The sequence below is a fragment of the Plectropomus leopardus genome, chromosome 3 (assembly GCF_026936395.1).
Source record: "Plectropomus leopardus strain MGB_pleo_1.0 chromosome 3, ASM2693639v1, whole genome shotgun sequence".
Classification (NCBI taxonomy): domain Eukaryota; kingdom Metazoa; phylum Chordata; class Actinopteri; order Perciformes; family Serranidae; genus Plectropomus; species Plectropomus leopardus.
Genome location: NC_142178.1, coordinates 2,830,407 through 2,849,991, shown reverse-complemented (window position 1 = coordinate 2,849,991; position 19,585 = coordinate 2,830,407). Strand labels below are relative to the sequence as shown.

The window sequence follows — 19,585 nt, the reverse complement described above, 5'->3', positions numbered from 1 at the left end:
CTTCACTTGAGTTATTATATTTCTGTCAACATTCCCTTTTACTCAAATACATTTTCCCTGTGCACTTTTGCTACTTAATACAAAATAAGGAAGAAAAGGAGGAAGAGACAGACAAATGAATGAAGGAAACTGTATTTCCCTTTTAGTTGTAAAAAAAAAAAAGACCTAGTGGCCTAGTAGTAGTGACCTAGAATAATGTACACTGCATTTTTAAGATGGTGTATGTTACCAAGAAATTAACTTCATAGTCCTCAGAATTTTTAAGGCTTGCTTTTCTTTTCTTTTTTTATCACCAGCATTTACTTCATTTGGACTTTTAATAATCAAGCAGATTTGATATTATAAAATTACTTTTGATACTTAAGCACAATAAATATCAGATACTTTAAGACTTTTACTCAAGTAATACCCGAATAAGTGACATTAACTTCTAACATTTTCTGGTAAGAAATATGTATTTTTATTATAGTATGGCTTTCAGGTCCTTCATTCACCACTGACTGCTATAAAATATGAAGGGATTAGGTCTGGTTTAGATGGGGGACACATATCAGCGGAGAAACAGTCTTCAACACAACACCTGTCCTCTCCGGGAGACTCTGAACTCCACTCCGGATTTTCCGGGTGTCCGTCAGCGGGTTCCTCACAGCCTCGAGCTGGTTTTTACTCAACTCCTGTCCTGATATCACTCCGCTGGCATGGTGGAGAAGCGGACCTGATTATTGTGATGGTGGCAGGCGGCAGCCACTGACTACAGACTTCCGCCACTGCTTCCCATATCCGCGTTTTGCGCCGTCTGGGCTACTCGAGTTGCCTCACAACCGGACTACCGAGGGCGCCTGTGCGCTTTACCCCAACTAAACATCATCTTCACCGGGATTTCTTTCAAACCAAAACCATATGAGATGCAAGTTCACTGGGAAACTCCGGAGCCCGTTCGGTTCAGACAGCAAAACTTTTTCTCAAAGGACAACACCGTAGAACGGCGAGTGGACTGTTGCTGTCGCTGCCGCTCCTCCGCGGGACGGTTTGTGTGTACATGGCCGTAGAGTGGCCGCTAACGTCCATACCTTTTCGGTATTGTTGTTTTTGTGCCGCGGAGTTGTTGTTAGCAGCGTGGCAGCGGCTTTCTTCTTGAATTCTGTTTGGGGCTGTCTGTGGGCTCGCGCACTGTTATCACTGATTGTGGAGCAGTTTGTTTGGAGGAGAAGAAACGGTCACTCGCGAGCCCCTAACCATATGACCACTGGGCGCGAGGACCTTTAAACCTTCCCGGTCGTTGCTTGCTTCCGCGGCTGTTGTCGCTCCGCTGTCCTGCTGCTTTGGGCCGGGTAGGACGGAGGAGGGAGAGGACACTCGGAGGTGGAGGTGGCCGGAGGAGGAAGGATAAGGTGGCGGCGGGCTTGACGGGGACAAAAGTTCTTCCAAAATAGCAGCCACTCGGCCCAGTGATGGGGGACTTCGCCTCCCCCGCTGCCGGACCCAACGGCAGTATCTGCATCAACAACAGCATGAACCCGGCCGCCGGGAGCGTGGTGCCTGCCGGGACGGTGGGCATACCTAAGCACAGCACGGTGGTGGAGCGGCTGAGGCAGCGGATAGAGGGCTGTCGGAGACACCACGTCAACTGTGAGAACAGGTACCAGCAGGCGCACGCCGAGCAGCTGGAGATAGGGCGGAGGGAGACGGTCAGCCTCTACCAGCGGAGTCTGGAGCAGAGGGCCAAGAAGTCGAGCGGCGGCAGCGGCAGCAGCAAGCAGCCGCAGAGCAAGCAGCCGGACCCGGACTCTGCCTCCTCCACGGAACAGAGGAATAACACGCTCATAGCGGTAAGGACGAGCTCTCGGTCACGGGCAAGACAGCCCGGAGACACCCCTTCACTCACACACAAACACATCTGTCTCTTTACAGTCTGGCTTTCATTTGTCCCCCAATATCTTGGACCCTCATCAAGCTGCAAACAGCACTACTACTACTACTACTACTACTACTACTACTACTACTGCTTGTTCACTGCTGTGCAAACTTGTTGAAATCACGTTCACCGAGCTCTGAGAATTTGTAAAACACACACTCCACTGTTTCAAACCAGAGTGCTTACCATTAGTTTATGACACACACACATGCAGCCCCCCATTGAAGAAAGCAGGCTACAAGGGCACATGATTCGGAAGTGACAAGCCTGACAGCTGATTTTTGATCTTTCACAAGCTAGGTGCAGCTTTGTACTCAGGAGAAGGCTGAAAGTTTGGAAGGCACTTGCTGATAATCAACTAAAGATTTTCACCTCAGATACTTCAAACTAACTTCTGGAGGATTGCTGTTTTTTGTGTGCATGAAAACAACTTCTCCTTTCTTGTTTTTTGCTTTTTGGGTTCAAATTGTTCTGCAAGACAGGCAGCATTAAGGTTGCAACATTGCTTCCTTGCACTCAGCAGCAGCAGCAGTTTACACTCCAGCCTGTTCTGTAACCTTTGTAACATACTCTCAAAATCAGCCCTCACAGTGTTGCAAACACTTAATCACAGCCACCTCCTCACTTAAAGTACCCTGCAAGCAAACTTTAAAATACTTCAGACGGCTGCCACATTGTTGCTGAACATGTAAGTAACTTTTGGAGATTCATTCATAACTGACTGTGGAGCCTCCTGCAAAGTAATGCTGTGATCACATGACACATTCCACAAGGAGGCTCTATATCTTCCACAAAAGTGCATGTAGTTGTAAAACAGTGATGCTTTAGTAACTATAGTATCAGTCCAATAGAGCTCAGATAAACTTAGAGTAGGTTTTGTAGGTATGCTACAGTGATGTCTTGATGGTAGGGGGCAGTGGTAACATATGGACGATTGCTCTGTTTCTTATGGTTGTCGAATGAGGATCTTGGCTTGGAGACGTTTTTTATTTATGATCCGTTCTGCAGATCACATCCTTAAATGATCACAATGTGTATTTTACAAAGGAACCATCCGGATGTTTCACTGTCACTGCTCGCATGACAGAGATGGGGACAGACACCGGCAAACTGTGTAGTACCCCCCCCCACCCCGTTACAGCATATCTCTTGTGGGCAACCTCCAGTTTCCTTTAGAAAACACCAAAGGATACATGTCGGGAATGTCAACATTGTTGTCCCTTTTGTTGCTGCAACGAGCCCAGCTTCTACCCCCCTTTGAAATGCAAAATCACAATGTCTTTAATTTCTGAGACAGCCCCGGTAGTTATTTAGGAACCACGCAAGCCTGAGCAGCCACATCTTGAGTGAGCAGCAGTGATTTTAATAGTGCAGGACCTCCCAGCAGCCCCTGTGGACATTAAACCGAACGGCCCATTAGATGGCCGGCAACAAATGCTCTGAGAATGAAGGGATTACTGCTTAAAGACACAGTGGCATCCCTCTGCTCTGTCCCTGTCTGCTGCTAATACCTCAAATGCACACACACAGCATGCAGCAGCTAAATTACAGAGAGCTTGGTGTTTGTACCCATTATATGCTCCATTGTAAGTTGTTGGCATTGTTTAGTCATGGATTGTATAGGAGATGAAACGAAAGGAGAGTCTGCCAGCCCTCTCCCGTTTGCCTCTGAGGAGCAGAGCTGCAGCTAGATGGCTGTATGTAGTCACTGCAGAAGCAGGCATTCTAGGAAAGCCAAGTGTGCTATTAACGTAACTACACACACATACACACACACACCCCAAAATCTGTAGGGTTATATTACAGACTGTTTTTGGAAGCGTACTGTGTTGAGAGGGTGTTTGAAGACAGTTATGCCTAAAAGATGAGCTCAGTGTCAATTCACATTATGCTTTAGTTTTATATACAGGGTTCCCACGGCCATGGAAAACCTTGAAAAGTCATGGAATTTTGCAATCCCATTTCACCGGCCTGGAAAAGTCATGAAACTAGTAAAAATCATTGAAAGTCTTGAAGAAAAAAAATGGAAATGTGTTGTTTGTAATAAATGACATTAACATAGTAGGGAATTTATTTTCTGTAGCTGGTGATGTGACATAACTATAACATGTGTCACTGTGTGACAGCATTTTGGTTATATTACATTTTTGTTCATTTGTTCATCGCGAGAGTTTCTTCATTTTTGCCCCGCATTCCATTCCTACCTTAATGTATGCCCACAAGGCATTTCAAATAATTTTTAAGCACTTTTGGCTGAGGGAAGGGGCATACAGCTTTAAATGGCTGTATTTTGTATTTATTTTACTGCAGATTTTAAATGAAATTATGGCTCTGGAAAGCATGGTTTCTCTTTAAACGATTTAAGAGAAACCATGTCTTTATTGAAAACTTATATATATATATATATATATATATATATATATATATATATATATATATATATATATATATATTTTTCTATTTTATTAAGTTATTTAATTTTTTGATAATGTCTTTTTAGAAAACTTAAAACATTTTGAAGATTTTTTGTTTGTTTTGTTTTTGTAATTATTTTTTAAGAAAACGGGTTTGAAGGCATGTTTTTAAATTTTCTTTTCTTTTTCAAATTTTTATTTCTTTAAAGTTTCTGGTAGTTTTTTGAAAACCTAAAATTTTGGTTATTCTTTATTTTTATTTTTTTCTCATTTTTTTGAAAGGCACATTTATTTTTTTAGTTCCCCAAATTAAATCATTTACATTAGCCAAACCGTTGTTTGTCTACTGTAAATTATTAAAGATTTTTTGGGAATTTCAAATTCCGATGGTCCTTGACCACATCATGTAGGACATTGAAATTATGACTGAATAGAGTTTGAATCTTATGTTTAAAAACCGCCAGGCAAGTTAGGCAAGAAAAAAAGAAATATTTTGGGGACTTGAAAATTCATGGAAAAGTTTTGAAAATGTTGTCCATAACAGTGTGTGGGAACTCTGTATATAAAGGCTTCACAATATGAGGCTAAAATAGCACAGGTGTCTCTTTGGCAGTGTGAGTGCTGCTGTACTGGTTGGTTTGCAGTGTCTTTATGTTTATTGTCCGTTTGAAGAATTTCAGGAATGTCTACAGTGTGCAAAAGTTGGCGAAGAAAATGAAAATCAATGTGTTTGTAAAAGATAAAACCAGCATGTTGGTTTTTGAAAGATAGTTTACGCAGCTCTGACACATTACTGATAGATTGGAAATAATAGACGTGTAATTCCATGGTTCACTCTGTCATTGTTAGTGTGATATTCCTGAGCATTTCGTATTGTCATGTGCATGCCAGTACACTGTGCTGATGTCTAATGGTTCTCAGACACACCCACACTGTGGCAGGGGCAAGCCTGTAATTATGGAAAGCGTGTGTTTGTGTTGATGGGCTAGCTATTATTGAGAAAGGAAAAGAAGACACTGGGAGCTGCCGTTTTTCCCACCACTTCTTGGAAATCATTCAGGGAGCACTGTAGCACATATGTTACCTGGGGTGTGATATTCCCAGTACAACCACTAACAGCCAGACAGTGAGGTGGGACACAGTCATTGCTGATGTCCACTTTCTCAAGACAAACACGTCCTAACTTGAAATAGTCTAAACACAGGAGGATTGAATTAACAGGCCACCTTTATGCCTGCTGCCATCAGCCATATATCACATAACACTAATACTGTGATAGTCAATGATTCATTCACTTCTTCACTCTGGATATTTTCTAAACTCTGGATTAGAAGTCAACCAAATGCTGTAGGTTATGGTGATGGGTAGGACAGATGATCTAACAGTTTAGAAGCAGGCAACTTCCAGGCACATTGTAAAAGCCCATAATTATAGTTCCTTGGGGAGGTATTAAAGGTGTGTTGTTGTGTTGTCAGGATACTAGTATTTCTAACTTCATACCCAGAAAAATACTTGATACCATTTTTAGTACCACTGGGGAAAAAAACCAAAAAATTAAGAGGTACAAAAGATATTTTGAATGAAGATAAGAACAATACAAACAATAACATCACATAAACAATATTTTTAATTTGCATCAGGTAGTGGACCCCCCCCAGCAATATTACTTTAAGATAACAATGACAACAATATTTTTTAGTATATCTCAGGTCATGCAGCAAACAAACAAACAAACATACAAACAAACAGTAGGGCTTCCCACTGAAAGTTAGGGATTCAAATCATCAGATGGAGACCCCTCAGTCGACTGAGCTAGCTCCGATTCAAGCAGTCGTTATTTAAATGTATTTCTTTTGTTCAGTGCATTGTACTTCTGGGGATGTTTTGGTTTCTAGATTTTGCTGTGGAGTGAGTGCTCTTGAATTTCACACCGCTCTTTGGTACAGGGAGCTGCAAACATGCAGGCAGCAGCACAGAGGAGAGAGGAGTGACCTTCTGCTTAGAAGTGGTAAATTTACAGTTCACAGCAACTTGATATTTTACAGTCTCTGGCTCTTGTGATGCTGCTGCACATTTCAGACCTGTTGTTAGCAATTTTTTTTTTTGCTAGTCTGTGTTGTGGGACATTTTGGTTTTGGTCTTTGCTGTGGAGTGAGTACTCTTGACTGTCATTCTACTCTTTGGCAGCGTCTACTGCAGCAACACAGAGGAGGAGACCCATAGATATAGAAACTTATGGCGCTTTTTCAATACATGGTACCGGCTCTACTCTACTCTACACTACTCGCCCTTGGTATCTGGTACTTTTCTGGGGGTCTTTTCCATTAGAAGATAGTACCGGCTCAGTGTAGCTGGTCGTCATAGCAACACTGTGGGACAATGCCACTTTGGGGGAGACCCATTTTTTGGTGCGCACGACTACTACAACATGTGTCATTCATAAACTGTGTGGCAGCGCAAGGTCAATAACAGGGAAACTGCAAAAAAGATTCTACCGGCCGGTAATATTTCCTCTCTCTCTCTGTCCCCTGTGTTTGGGATATGCATGTCATCCAGCAAGGTGAGGATCGTTTGCACCTCCTCGAGCGGCCACGGTGTGATCTTTCTTGCAGCTGCTACAATAGCTTAGCTGTTTGCACTAATCAGAGTATTCTGTGAGTGCTGCGCATTGATGATGCAGTGGCGTTTCTCTCTGACCAATCAGTGGTCTGTACTGTGTCCATGTCACCTTTTAGTACCTCTTAGTACCTGGTCAGCTTTTTTTGGAACCCCAGGAGAGCATGTGCTAAAGTGGTACCAGGTACCAGGTACTTTTTTGTGATGGAAAGCCAAAAAAATGCGAGTCAAGTAGAGTAGAGCCAGTACCATGTCGTGGAAAAGCGCCAATAGATACCTCGTGGGCCACTGCTGGAAGCTCGGTGCGATGCGTGGAAGTGTGAAGTTGAATTAAATGAAGTATGAAATTTAAAGTAGCAGAAAATGCATTTACTCAAATAAAGTACTGAACTTGAGTAAATATACTTTGTTACACTCCATCACTATTCAGAAGACCACTGTTTTGTCATAGAGCTGATTAGATTTCCTCTAGTTACTAAAATGATTTCAAACAATCATGTTCACTTTCCGATGTTGATTTAAAGCTCACAGCAACTTAATTCGACAGGCTGTGGCTTTCATTCGATATAGTCACGGCAAAAAATGTTGTTGTGCATTTGTGATTTTTTTTGTTAGCACTGTTAGCTTGTTTACTATATTACATGAATGCAGCTGTCACACTCAACGTCCCGCCGAGCCCCGTTTAAGCGGTAGAACTTTGTATGGAAAACAAAACCAATCGCTAAATATTTGTATTGTACGACAGAATCTGATTCGACTGACATTATTTTGAGTCTGGAACAGCCCTGTAGAACACATGACATGCATATGTGTTCTACAGCTCTGTTTATTTTCTGTGCCTCTGGTGACTTGGCACCATATTTTGGTTGCTGATCAGATAGATTTGGGGTAGGCTGCGAGTGTTTCTGTTAAGTTGCAAAGCAACATTTTTGTTTTTTATTATATGATAGTAGTTACTTTATTTAACTTTATTGTATCTGCAGTTCATTCAATAATTTTGTATTTTCAGAGTCAACATTAGTTTAAATGACACAAGAGCAAAGACAGTCTATAGCTGGGTTTATAAAGGAGTTGTGCAGTAAGCGTAACTACAGAGCATCTCTGCATGTCAACCATAGCTGAAGTGCTGCTGCTCAAAAATGTATCTGCATGTAGGGGCTATGGTGATTACAGAGATACCATGTAAGGTCCACAAGTACTGTGACTGGTCAGCTTGGGGCTCAGAGTTCCCGTTATCTAAATATTTTTTGACCAGGAAAAATCCATTAAAGATCCTCCCATGCTGACACTTTCGTTGCGCTTTTTAAATAATTAATGTTATCGGCAATAACTCAAATAAAATGCCAATAGGGCAAGAGTGAAAAATACACTCCCGTGTCACCCTCTAGTTCATGGTCCAATCTCAAATGGACTGGACCACTCAGTGGCATCCTTCAGTCATCTTGGACTGTTAGATATCATCAATGTGTGATGAGCGTTGCATTAAAGATAATTTGGTGAGCTCCTCTTTGCAGTCAGATGACCCACAGGGAACAGGTGGGAGCATGTTCACCACATGTTTGTAGAGAGAGAATTAGTGATGGCAATAACAGGACCACACCATAAAACACAACTTGTTCTCTGGCTGTGTCGCACTTGGGCATGTTGAGGTCATTGTTGGTGGAGAGATGTGTTGTTTTTGTTTTCTACGATTGATGAACGTCAAAAAATGTGTTACATGTAGCTAAAAAGAGGCCTGCTGTCAAACTTCATTGTGGCTGCATTCAGTGTCTTAACCCTCTGATCCCACTCGAATATTACACACACTCGTATCACTGTGCGCACAAATTGGGCTTTTCAATTAATTTTTAACCAGCATCATTCCTAATCATAAATATCAAATAGACATTAGTTTTCTGATTTTTAAACCTTTAAATGCCAGGCTTTTGTCATGATTCTGCTATGTTTTTAGATTAAAAAAGCACAAAAAAAAAGAATTATTTTCAGTATACTACATGCTTAGTATATATGTTTGGGTTTTTTTGATTGTCACAGCCTAGGATATGTCAGTGATTACCAGCAACATTTATTTTTGTATTTTTTGTGCAGTGTCAAATACTCACACTCACACCGCTCTGCACAAAAAATAAGCTTTTCAAAATCAAGCTTTAAAAAAATATGATTTCCTACTTTCATTATGTTCATTTTTAACCAGCATCAGTTTTTATCATACAAATCAAACATTCATTGATTTCCAGAAATGTAACCCTTTAAATGCCAGGTTTTTGTCATTATGTTTTTAGATGAGAAAAAAACCCCACAGAATGAATTATTTTTAATATACTACAGGCAAAGGGGATTTTTGATGATCACAGCCTGGGATATGTCAATAATTAGCAGCAAGATTGATTGTGACAGTGCATCTAGTGGAAATAGCATGTATTTTCTTCATTTGCCAAATTTGGTAAAAATGACATCATCAGGTAGAAAATAGTAAAAATAACAAATCCCAAGGCATAAATCCCAGAATGACACCCAGAAATAATACAATGCATTTTTTATGCTCTGATGGCGGTGGGGTTCAATTGTCAGTTTGAATGGGTTTCAATGAAGCATTTTTTGCACTTAACTGAATGTAACAATTTAGTTTCCACAGTGTATTTTAGACTTATTGTAGGAGCTGAGCTGGAAATTCAAAGATTAAACATAAATACACAACCTTGCTTAAATGTATGCCATATGCATGAACATAACTAAAATTAAAAAAAATGAAGAGTGGGTAAAATTTGCCAAACTAATGCTAAATTTTAACATGATGTGACGGTGTCTACTCCCAGCTGGTGATCAGAGGGCACAGACAAACACAACACCAGTTGCTGTCATGTTTTCACTGCTTTGTTAAGATCCTGATGGAAGCACATAGGCTGTTATGAGGATCAAACTTGTGACCTTTCAGTCCCAGGCACGTGTCTGTGAACCAACGGGCCACGATGCTGCTGAAAAACCAAATTGTGACCTGTACTTTCTGACAAAACATCCAGTCACATCTGATTACCTAATCGCTAACAAGTCTCCAGCTGCAAGGCCGAGGCGCACAGCGAGGGGCTCGTTAGTCCCAGTAAAACACAGTAGCTCAGGACAGTCTGTCTTCAGCTCTGCTCACTCCTTGGCATCCACCTCGCCGAGGAATGTGTCTCTCTCTCTCTCTCTCTCTCTCTCTCTCTCTCTCTCTCTCTCTCTCTCTCTCTCTCTCTCTCTCTCCCTCTCTCTCGCATGCACACACACACTGTTGTCCTGCTCAACTCTTGGCAGCAGAAGCCGGAGTGTGGGCGGCTGAGTGTTCATGAATCCGAGGCCTTCCCTCTCTCTCCCTTCCTCTCCTCCCTCCCTCCCTTCCTCTCCTCCCTCCCTCTGTTCACCACTTCTCTGGTTTCAGCGTTAGCGCGGCGCTAATGTAGTGTGGATGGGTCTTGGTGGCTAAAGCATTGTTAATGTCAGCTGGGACTGTTGCCCAAGTGCTATATTTAAACCAGTGAGCTGGCATGGAGCTGACACTCACCAGTCTGCAACACACGCAGTGTGTGACGTAGACATCCACCCGTGACATCACAGGCATGCTGTTATTGACTCATTTCATGCTTGTTTTACTGACTCCGTCTGTTTCTTTATGGACTGTGTCTTTCAAACTCTTCCCTTTATCGTCTCTGCTCCCATGCACCTCATTACATTTTTTTGTCACTACCTCTTTGTGCTCCTTCTTACCCCTCACTCTCAGTCTCCCTGCACACGCACAAACTCTGGATGTTTTTGATTTGGGGCGGCTGCGACCACATTCCCTTCCACCCACGCTTGTTCACATGTTCTACAGGAACACACACACACGTTCGGCACAGACCCTAGCGAGGGAGCAGTTTTCCCTACATTTAGGCTGCTGGACTCCTGTTCAGAAAGTTTGAGTTGCACAAAGTGAAAATAAAGATCTCTGAAATAAAGCTTGTAGTCAGTCGAGTTATAAATAATAGTTTATGACACTTCCTCTGTCATGTACACAGATACTTACAAATGTAGTCTACCTGTTAAGAAGGTTGTACTTGCATAATCATAGATGGTTCAACAGGGTTTGGCAGAAGGCCTTGTTCATGTTTTAGTTCTCAAATATTTACTTAACTAGTTCCATGGGCTTTTTTTAGTCTTGTCACCTCCTCGCAAACTGCATTGTGTTTCCCTGCTTAACAGTGTGGAGTTCTTAGAGGTTGCATGTGTTATTGTTTGGCTCTAATTATCAAGGTCTGTTTTGTTTCAACTTGTGTTTCTCTTTGCTTCATAACTTCATAATTATACATTGACATCATTTGCACTCTGTAGTCTAGTCCAGTGCAGCTACCATCTCCTGCTCCCGTACACAGAGCAGCTCCACTCACTTCACTTAAGGTATTTTTCTGCACCTGTTATGAGTTTTTGTTCAAGGAATGAAAAATGCCACAGACTCAGTTCCCCTGTTAAGAATTTTCCCCCACCCCCATCCCAACACACACACACACACACACACACACACACACACACACACACACACACACACACACACACACCCACCCACCCCTTCAGTGCCCACAAGGCCCTGCTTCCTTTCACTCTCTCACAGTGTTGTGTTCTTGTCACTCATTTCATGAGCTCCAGTTGAATCTAATAGTTTGTGGGTTTTGTTGTAGTCTAAAAGAATAGTAATACCTCCCATTGCTTACTAGATCAGTCCAAAACATGTCATGGCAGTCAGCGGCAGGGTTGAGTGTGAGTGTAGGGGACACTGTTACGGATGTTGTGCCATAAAACAACATTTCCAAGTCCAAAAACAAATGAACAAGACAATCCAAGGTCCCAGAGTGACAGAAGAGGACTACTAATGTGCCAAATTTATTTCTCTTAGGGCTGCACCTAACGATTATTTTTTGAATGATTAGTTTGTTGATTACTTTTTCGATTCATTGATTAATCTATCGATTTTTTTATTGATCTAACTTTTTTTTTTTTTATTACTCGAATAATATAACAATGAATTTACCAAAAATAACATTTTAAAACTTGTCATACACTGCAGGGCATTATGCCCCAACAAAAAATAGCCCAGTCTTAACTGGTAATCTGTGTTTTACAGTCTGATATAAAGTCTCTCCAAAATAAAATGAATGCAAGAGCTTGTTTCACTCAAGTAAAAGGAATGTAGTGCAATCTACATTTAACAGTCCAACAGCAAAATAAATAAAACAATGTAAAATTCAAGTCACCTTCAGGAGGAGTAACAAAACAGTTACTCTTTGTTACAGTAACAAACCTCAAATCTAGCAGTCCAACAAAACATCTTACAGTAAAATTAGTGCAATTTGAAAAACGCTCTAACTTTTCTCTAACAGAAATAATTATAACTAGTAGATTCTTTCTGCATCAGAATAGTCCATCCTTAACTGGACCTTAAGGCATATCGCTGCCTGCTGATATGAGTGCTGTATTTTCATATTTATGAGCATATATTCCACTCATTTTTGAAATTATACAAGCTCCTGCACAGCTGACAACCCCGTCCTGTAAACATTCAAAATAAAATGCATTTTATCAGTAACTGATGGCATTCTGTCCAGACACACAGTCAGAGGGCTTTTGTTTTGAAAGGGAAGTAAGGAAGTTGAGGTAAAACAAAAATCTTTGTATTTCCTCATCTCTGTGACAGAGAGAGACTTTAAACTGAAGTTTAAAGTGGTATAGAGTCAACAAATGCGAGTGTCACACATAAAAAAGATGTGCTGACACGCAGCTCAGACTCGCCTGACAAGCGCTGCTTAGGCGAGCAGTGTGCGCGCTCTAACTTGATACATTAGTGCAGAAACAAAAAAAAAACATGCTCAGCGCTGCTCACGCTCTCATGACGTGCGCTGAGCGAAACGGTGCGATGCGTCAACGCATGTTACGTGAATCGTCATATTCGCGTAATCGATTATGTCCATACGTCGCCCCAGCCCTAATTGCTATGTAGCGGCTTTTTGGACCCTCTCAGCGGCGTTGTTTTTAAAAAAACGCAAGAGGAGAAACACTTATTGCATTTTTTAGTGCTCAGCAAGCAACTTATTTAGATCAACAGGGAACAAGGAGGAAATATACTGTTATTTATTGCCATGCTCGATGCTTTCAGTAACCTCCCTCTTCTTCTGCTCCGTGTGTGACGCTGATGACAGGACACCCTGCTCGCGGTGTGAATTCAGATGTAGTGAGTTTCCAGCTCGATTATGTTGAAAGAATAAACCGATATCTGATGTTTGATTCCTGCAGAAATCACAGCAAATCCGCTACTTAGGGACTGTTCTGTAGCTGTGGTGCTTCCTGACATTTTGGAGAATGTTCAACTCTATAGTTCCAATATAACTCAAATAGAATATTATTTTCGGCATTATTTTTATACAATTCAAGTTCACATAAGAAGATAAGAAGAAAAAAATGTATATATAAAAATGTGTTTTTCCTCATGAAAATGACTTTCTTTCACAAAAATGCGATTTTCCCACTTTTTTGCCTGAAATGTCATTTTTTTGATGAAAATGCACAAATTCAGATGTTGAAAAAAAAAGGAATGGAAGAAACTAGAATAAGTGTTCTTTTTGTGTATGAAAGCTGAAGATCTGTTCTTTATCTTGATGTATTCATTGTTTATATATTCAAAACAAAATATTCTGGAAGTCACAACAGTCTACTATCTTCAGTGTTTAATCTACAGACTAAGCAGCCATAGGCTTTTGGTGGTATAAAAGCTTTTATATTTTTATTGAGTGATAGAATTTACAGTTGCTCTGATTTGACAGATTGTCAGAGCATTTCATTTGAAAACAAAATGTCCATTTGAAGAGTCTGAACTGTTGTTGTTTTTGTTGCCTTAACTGTAGTGATGTCAGTTATATTTTGTTAGGTCAGAGCTATAATGTTAAATTCATCTGTACTCACTACAACAAAAAGAAATGATCGGTTATTGTAATTCATCAGCCACAAGAAGCTGGAAATGATTGGTTATTGATATCGTTTGAAAAAAATATTATCATGTATCACTACTTATGGGTATGAAATGTGTTATAGAAAAAAAAAAGTACATTCACATTTGTCCAGATTTTTGCAGAATTTAGGTAGCATGCATAGAGAAGCCTTTGAACTGCAGTTAAGATTTAACATTATTGATAGCAGAATGGTGGGAACCCATCTCTGTTTCTTTCACCTCTCATGTCTTTCTCACAACACACACACACACACACACACACATACACAAATAAATAAATGGTAAAATATAGATGAGGTTGTTATTAGAGATGCCTCAGTCCTGTGATCCACCACAAGTGTGTGTGTGTGTGTGTGTGTGTGTGTGTGTGTGTGTGTGTGTGTGTGTGTGTGTGTGTGTTTTCGAGCTGAGGTGTATATGTGCATTGAATTTCTCATAAATGTGAGTTAGAGAATGTTTTTTTGCATGTCAGTATTTGAGTTTATGTGTCATGTCAAAGATTTTTGAATGCAGTCATGACTGAAGGTGGTGAATAATCTTCTGTTTCATCATCTAACATGCAGTTTATGACATGTTTATGTCAGCTGTACACCACACACGCATGCATGCACGCACACGAATGCACACACACACACACACACACACACAATCACACACGTACACCACCACTACAGAGCTAAATTAAAAACAGCCACAACCAGTTAACTAAACTATAATCAGTGTTCTGTAATCACATTTCACTTGTCTGAAATGTGTTCCTTATTCAGGAATCACAGTATATGTTGCGTTACATCATGTTGTTTCTTACTTTACATGAGTTTTTTAAATATCTGCATAATGGACAGATGGAAAAAAAATTAAATGTGCCACCAACAGTGACGGTGTCCAGTTTGCCTGTGGAGAGGCTCTTGAGCCTGTGCTGACTTTGAGGAGGTACAGGTTGTCTGAGAAGCTCCTCCTCATGTAACCTCTGCTTCAGTGATAATCATGTCACATAGGCAGGACTAATCTGCCATAAAGCCACAGTATGGTGAGAGAGAAACTCAAGTGAGTTTGTTTGAGTATGTTTGGCTTGTAATGCAGTTCATTTTGCTGTTAAGTCTATTGTTATTTAATGGTGTTAGGAAGGCCAATGTCTTAGATTATTCTATTTAGGCCAACTATTGCAACAAATTGATTTATTGTTAATATTATATATGTAACTCAAACCTGTACTCAAGTTGCTAGTCTGGTCTGGTTTACAAGCTCAAACCGGTTTCATTTGTGCAAACCATTTGAACCAGCATTTGCCATTATGTTATCCTCTGGTAGGGCTGCTAGATTATGGCAAAAATAATAATCACGATTATTTTGATTGATTTTGAAATCACGATTATTTAACATGATTACTCACTGGCCTCCAGAACACCATGCAGTTATTGAACATTAACTCTGGTGTTTAGTTTTTAACACTGGATGTCTTTTAACTTAAAAAAAACCCTTAAAACTTTAGGAGAGACTCACAAGAGAGACATTTCTCCATTATCTGTTTAGAAGCAGCTGGGAGTGTCACGACAGTGAGAAAAGCTGGTCCACCTTAACAGTCCACCTTAAGGGAGCCTTGTCAGTTTCCAGCAAGCCCCCAGGAAGTGCGCCACCCTCTGAAGCAAAATGTACATAGTGGCCGAATGTGGAACTACAGCGTCACGTGATGCACACTGGCCCAGACAGACTTTCCTCATTTGCTTAACACTGGGACAGAGACCTCCTTAAATCACTGGATAATTTTTTTTGAGACATGTTGACTTTTCAGAACGCATTTTTTTGTAGCCATTATTAAAAATATTAAGTCATAAAGATGTAAAATGCGCTATTTTCCGAATCAAGATTTGGAATTCGGTATGTCTCTGGACATAAAATGAATGCGCACAGGACCCGCGGGAGTCCCTGACACAACACAGGCTTCGTGCCGGCCGTAGTAATGGATATTTTTGAATCATAATTCATCATTTTTACCATTTTACAACACATCCATACGCTGCTGGCTGTAAAGCCTGTAATATGGACGTCTTACCTTGTCTGTATCAGAGACCGTATATACAGTCTACAGTCTGTATTCAAACTACCGGTTATATTTTTTTGGCACAACACTTTTTGATTCTGTTAATTTAATTTCTCCGCTCGTGATTACGATATGATTCCCTGATAAGTTGTATGTATATTTGTGTGTGTGTGTGTGTGTGTGTGTGTGTGTGTGTGTGTAGAGAGAGATAAATATGCCATTATCTGATTATCACGTAAGTATTAAAACCGACAGCATCGCTGTCATTATACCGCCGATTAGCGGCTGTTGCTAATAAGCTAAGCTACTATGAGAGGAATGCTCGTGACAGAGGGCTGTTCGCCTCGAGCACTCAATTCGGGTAACTTGTGTGAGCAAGCCAGTGAGTCGGAGACAATGCTTGGGTACGCACGGCCGCACTCGGCCACATTCGGCTGCCATTAATCACTTCTACACATGCTCTATGGGCCAGTAGATCCGGGTATTTTACACTTTTCTAAACCCGGAAAAAGAGTTTTCTCTACTTCATGCACCACTGAGCAGCTCTCATAGGAATGAATGAGGCCCCGCCCCCACGGCTGTATCCAGACTTCCTTATAATACATCCATGGTTTCCAGTGGGAAGCTAACTTAGCTTGCTAACTCCGGGGCTAACTTCTGTTACTTTAATCAGCAGCTGGTGAGCTAGACATGGAGTTGTAGCATTTAGTCTCTGACAAACAGCCTCAACTGTTGACACATCCCACAACCGTGTTTCACTTCATACTCTCTGCTCCTCTCACTGCAGCCTCACTGTCATCATCACTAGTACATATACGTCTGGTCTCCCCGCTCGTGCTCGTTGCTGCTCGTGCTCTCTATGCTTGCTGCACGTGCTGTCTGGGTCCAAAATGAGACCGAGAAGTATCAAAACAACCAGAGAGGCAGCGTGCTGAGACTCGCTGTTTCAAAATCCTAATCGAAATTAAAATCAGATTAATCACCCAGCCGTATGCTCTGGTGGTTTTAAAGGTAGCCTACCACAGTGCTTAATCCCACTCAAGTTGCATTAGTTATAAGCAATTTGACAGCATGAATAATATAATATCATGTTTGTAAACCTACCTAATAGAGGGTCGTGTTTTAATTTATTGCTGAGGCAAGGTGGCCGTGGTCAAAGAATGGCTGATTCAGTCCAGTCCAAGTTGAAATGAGGAATTATGTATACGAAACCTACTGTTTTCACTACATAAACCTAAAGACAGCCAGGCGTCAGCTGGCTGAAGGGAGATCAATGGGAAGTTGAAAGTTTATGGTGAGATCAATGATCATCACTAAAACAAGCTAAGCTAGTGTTACTTGCTGCTGGCTATTTTGTGCGAAATTCCCAGTAAATATCACAATATAAAACATGTGCTTTCTGATTTAAAAAAAGTTACAAACATAGCAAGTAGGCTACTCACCAGTCTTTCTCCAGTCTGATCTGGAGCGCACAGCTGATAGCTATCTAGTTTGTTTAGAGGAAGTAACAGAAGTGCACATTTAATTGAATCAGTGTGGGCAGAGAGCTCCAATGATGTGCAATACTATGTGAAAGTTAAACTGGTTTTCTGTTGGGACATGGTGTCATTATGTTCCACTTAGCACTTACTGCTGAGTCAAGTGGGTCACGTGGTAAAATTTGGTAAACCAGTCCCGTCTGGTGTTTGGCTTAATATCAAACCAGTTTGAAAATTTTCACACTGCCCCAACCCTAAAGAGAAATATTCTACAGTTCTTGAGTAAATGCAGCAACTTAGCAAGTGTTACAGTGACAGCTGTGTTGTAGTTTAATGGGGCAAACAAACATTTACACTTTAGTATCCCTGTGACTCAGTCTTTTGCAAAGACTTAATCTCTGGAAATACAGATTTTTTTAGTGCTCAGTATCAACAAATTCTCTGATCCGAACGACTTTTCATCTCCTTTGTGCACGTGCAGTTGCAGAGGAAATACCACCTACTCTTTGACAGACATTTCTCAGCTTCCTGCTGGTGCCAGGCAACAACCCAGCGACCTTCCTGTTACCTTCCTGTTTGTCTGTTCAAACTCCGGGTCAAACAGAATCCATTAGTAACCCTTTCCCCAAAATTCATTTTCTTGAACTTAATCACATGACCCTATTCTATCCCTTCTTTCCACTTTATTTCTACACATCCACCCTCCACACATTGACATCTGCTAATGCCCAGCAAGGATTCCTTTCTGCTACTCCACCAACTTAAAGCTATCTTCACTCTTTTTTTTTAATTAACTCAGTGGGAAATGTTACAATCCACATTCATTTCCAGGTCAAATGACTTTGCTGTAGTTGTGGGTATTTATCAGCTTTGGTAGTGATGGAAATACAACACCCGGGATGCATGAATTTTAGCCCCTTTGCTAACGCAATGCAATGTTAGGCTGCCACAAAATACCATCCGTCTCCGCCCAAGCAGTGCTGAAACGTATTTCAAAATTTAGTCGGCACTGAGTTTGAGAGAGAGGGTGAGATAAAAAAAAACAAAACAAAAGTAATCACTGTAATGTTTTCACTGGCTATTGTAAGGTTGCAAACTACAGTATGTTCCTGGGCAAATTACTCTGCAGTAGTCACAGATATTTATCAGCCCCAACTGCGATTGGCTCCAATCAGCAATGATGGAAACACAAAACTTGGATGAACAAGCTAATTTTGGCCCTTTTGCTGATGCGATACAATGACGCGTTGCAATAAATACCATCTGCCTAAGCATTGCTCAAACATTGTTCCACATTAGTCTGCGCTGAGTTTGAGAGGGAGGCTGAATAAGTAAGAGATATAAAAAAGGAGTAACCACCATAACATTTTCACTGGCCTCCATGATGTTTTCTGCTGTTTACCATCCTGTTTTCTGGCCCATCCAAGACAATGAATGGGACACATCAGACAAAAAAAAAAAAAATCAGTGAAGCATACTCGTATACTGCAGAGCTGCCTACTTGCCATGGGAAAGCAGTCTGTCTATAGCCGTGTTCAAGGCGGGAATTATGCACCATAATGTTGCCTCACCTTCCTGTATATAATATATGTCTGACCCAGAAACGCAGGTAGCAACAGCCCTGAAAAGAGGCCTGTGTAAAACGTAAAGTTTGAAAGACGTGACCATGGGTGAGGTGAGTGTGTTTTGATGGCGTGTAACGCATATGACCCACTGCAGGAGATTTAAAAAGCAGCTGTAAACAGTTAGCGGCTAATCCAAAGAAGCCTTAAATGTCCGCAAACTGGAAAATAATGAGATATGAGATTCGAGAGCTTCTTACCCTCCAAACAGAGGACGAGATCAGCTTTAACAGAGACGCTTAAATATTATTTTTCTTTATTTATTTAACCTTTCTTAACCAGAAAATCCTCTTGAGATTAAAAAAACATTATTTCAAGAGTGTCCTGGCCTAGATAGGCAGCAATGTAAGTTACAAACAGACAACATGGAACAAAAATACAAAATTCAAATCAAACAATATAAAAGACGAAAAAGAACACAAAATAAAGTTACCACAAGGAAGGAGTAAAACGTTTAATATACTCTATAAGTAAACCATAAAAACAAGAC

General features: G+C 40.8%; 1 protein-coding gene across 1 annotated transcript in view; it reads left to right on the top strand.

The window, feature by feature from the left end:
* Positions 1–707: 707 nt before the first annotated feature.
* Positions 708–19,585, top strand: part of maml3 (mastermind-like transcriptional coactivator 3) — a 155,142-nt gene continuing 136,264 nt past the window's right edge. Inside the window, exon 1 of the mRNA XM_042485283.2 lies at positions 708–1,829. Coding sequence (XP_042341217.1) covers positions 1,452–1,829 — 378 coding nt within the window. The 5' untranslated portion in view covers positions 708–1,451. The remainder of the gene's footprint in view (positions 1,830–19,585) is intronic.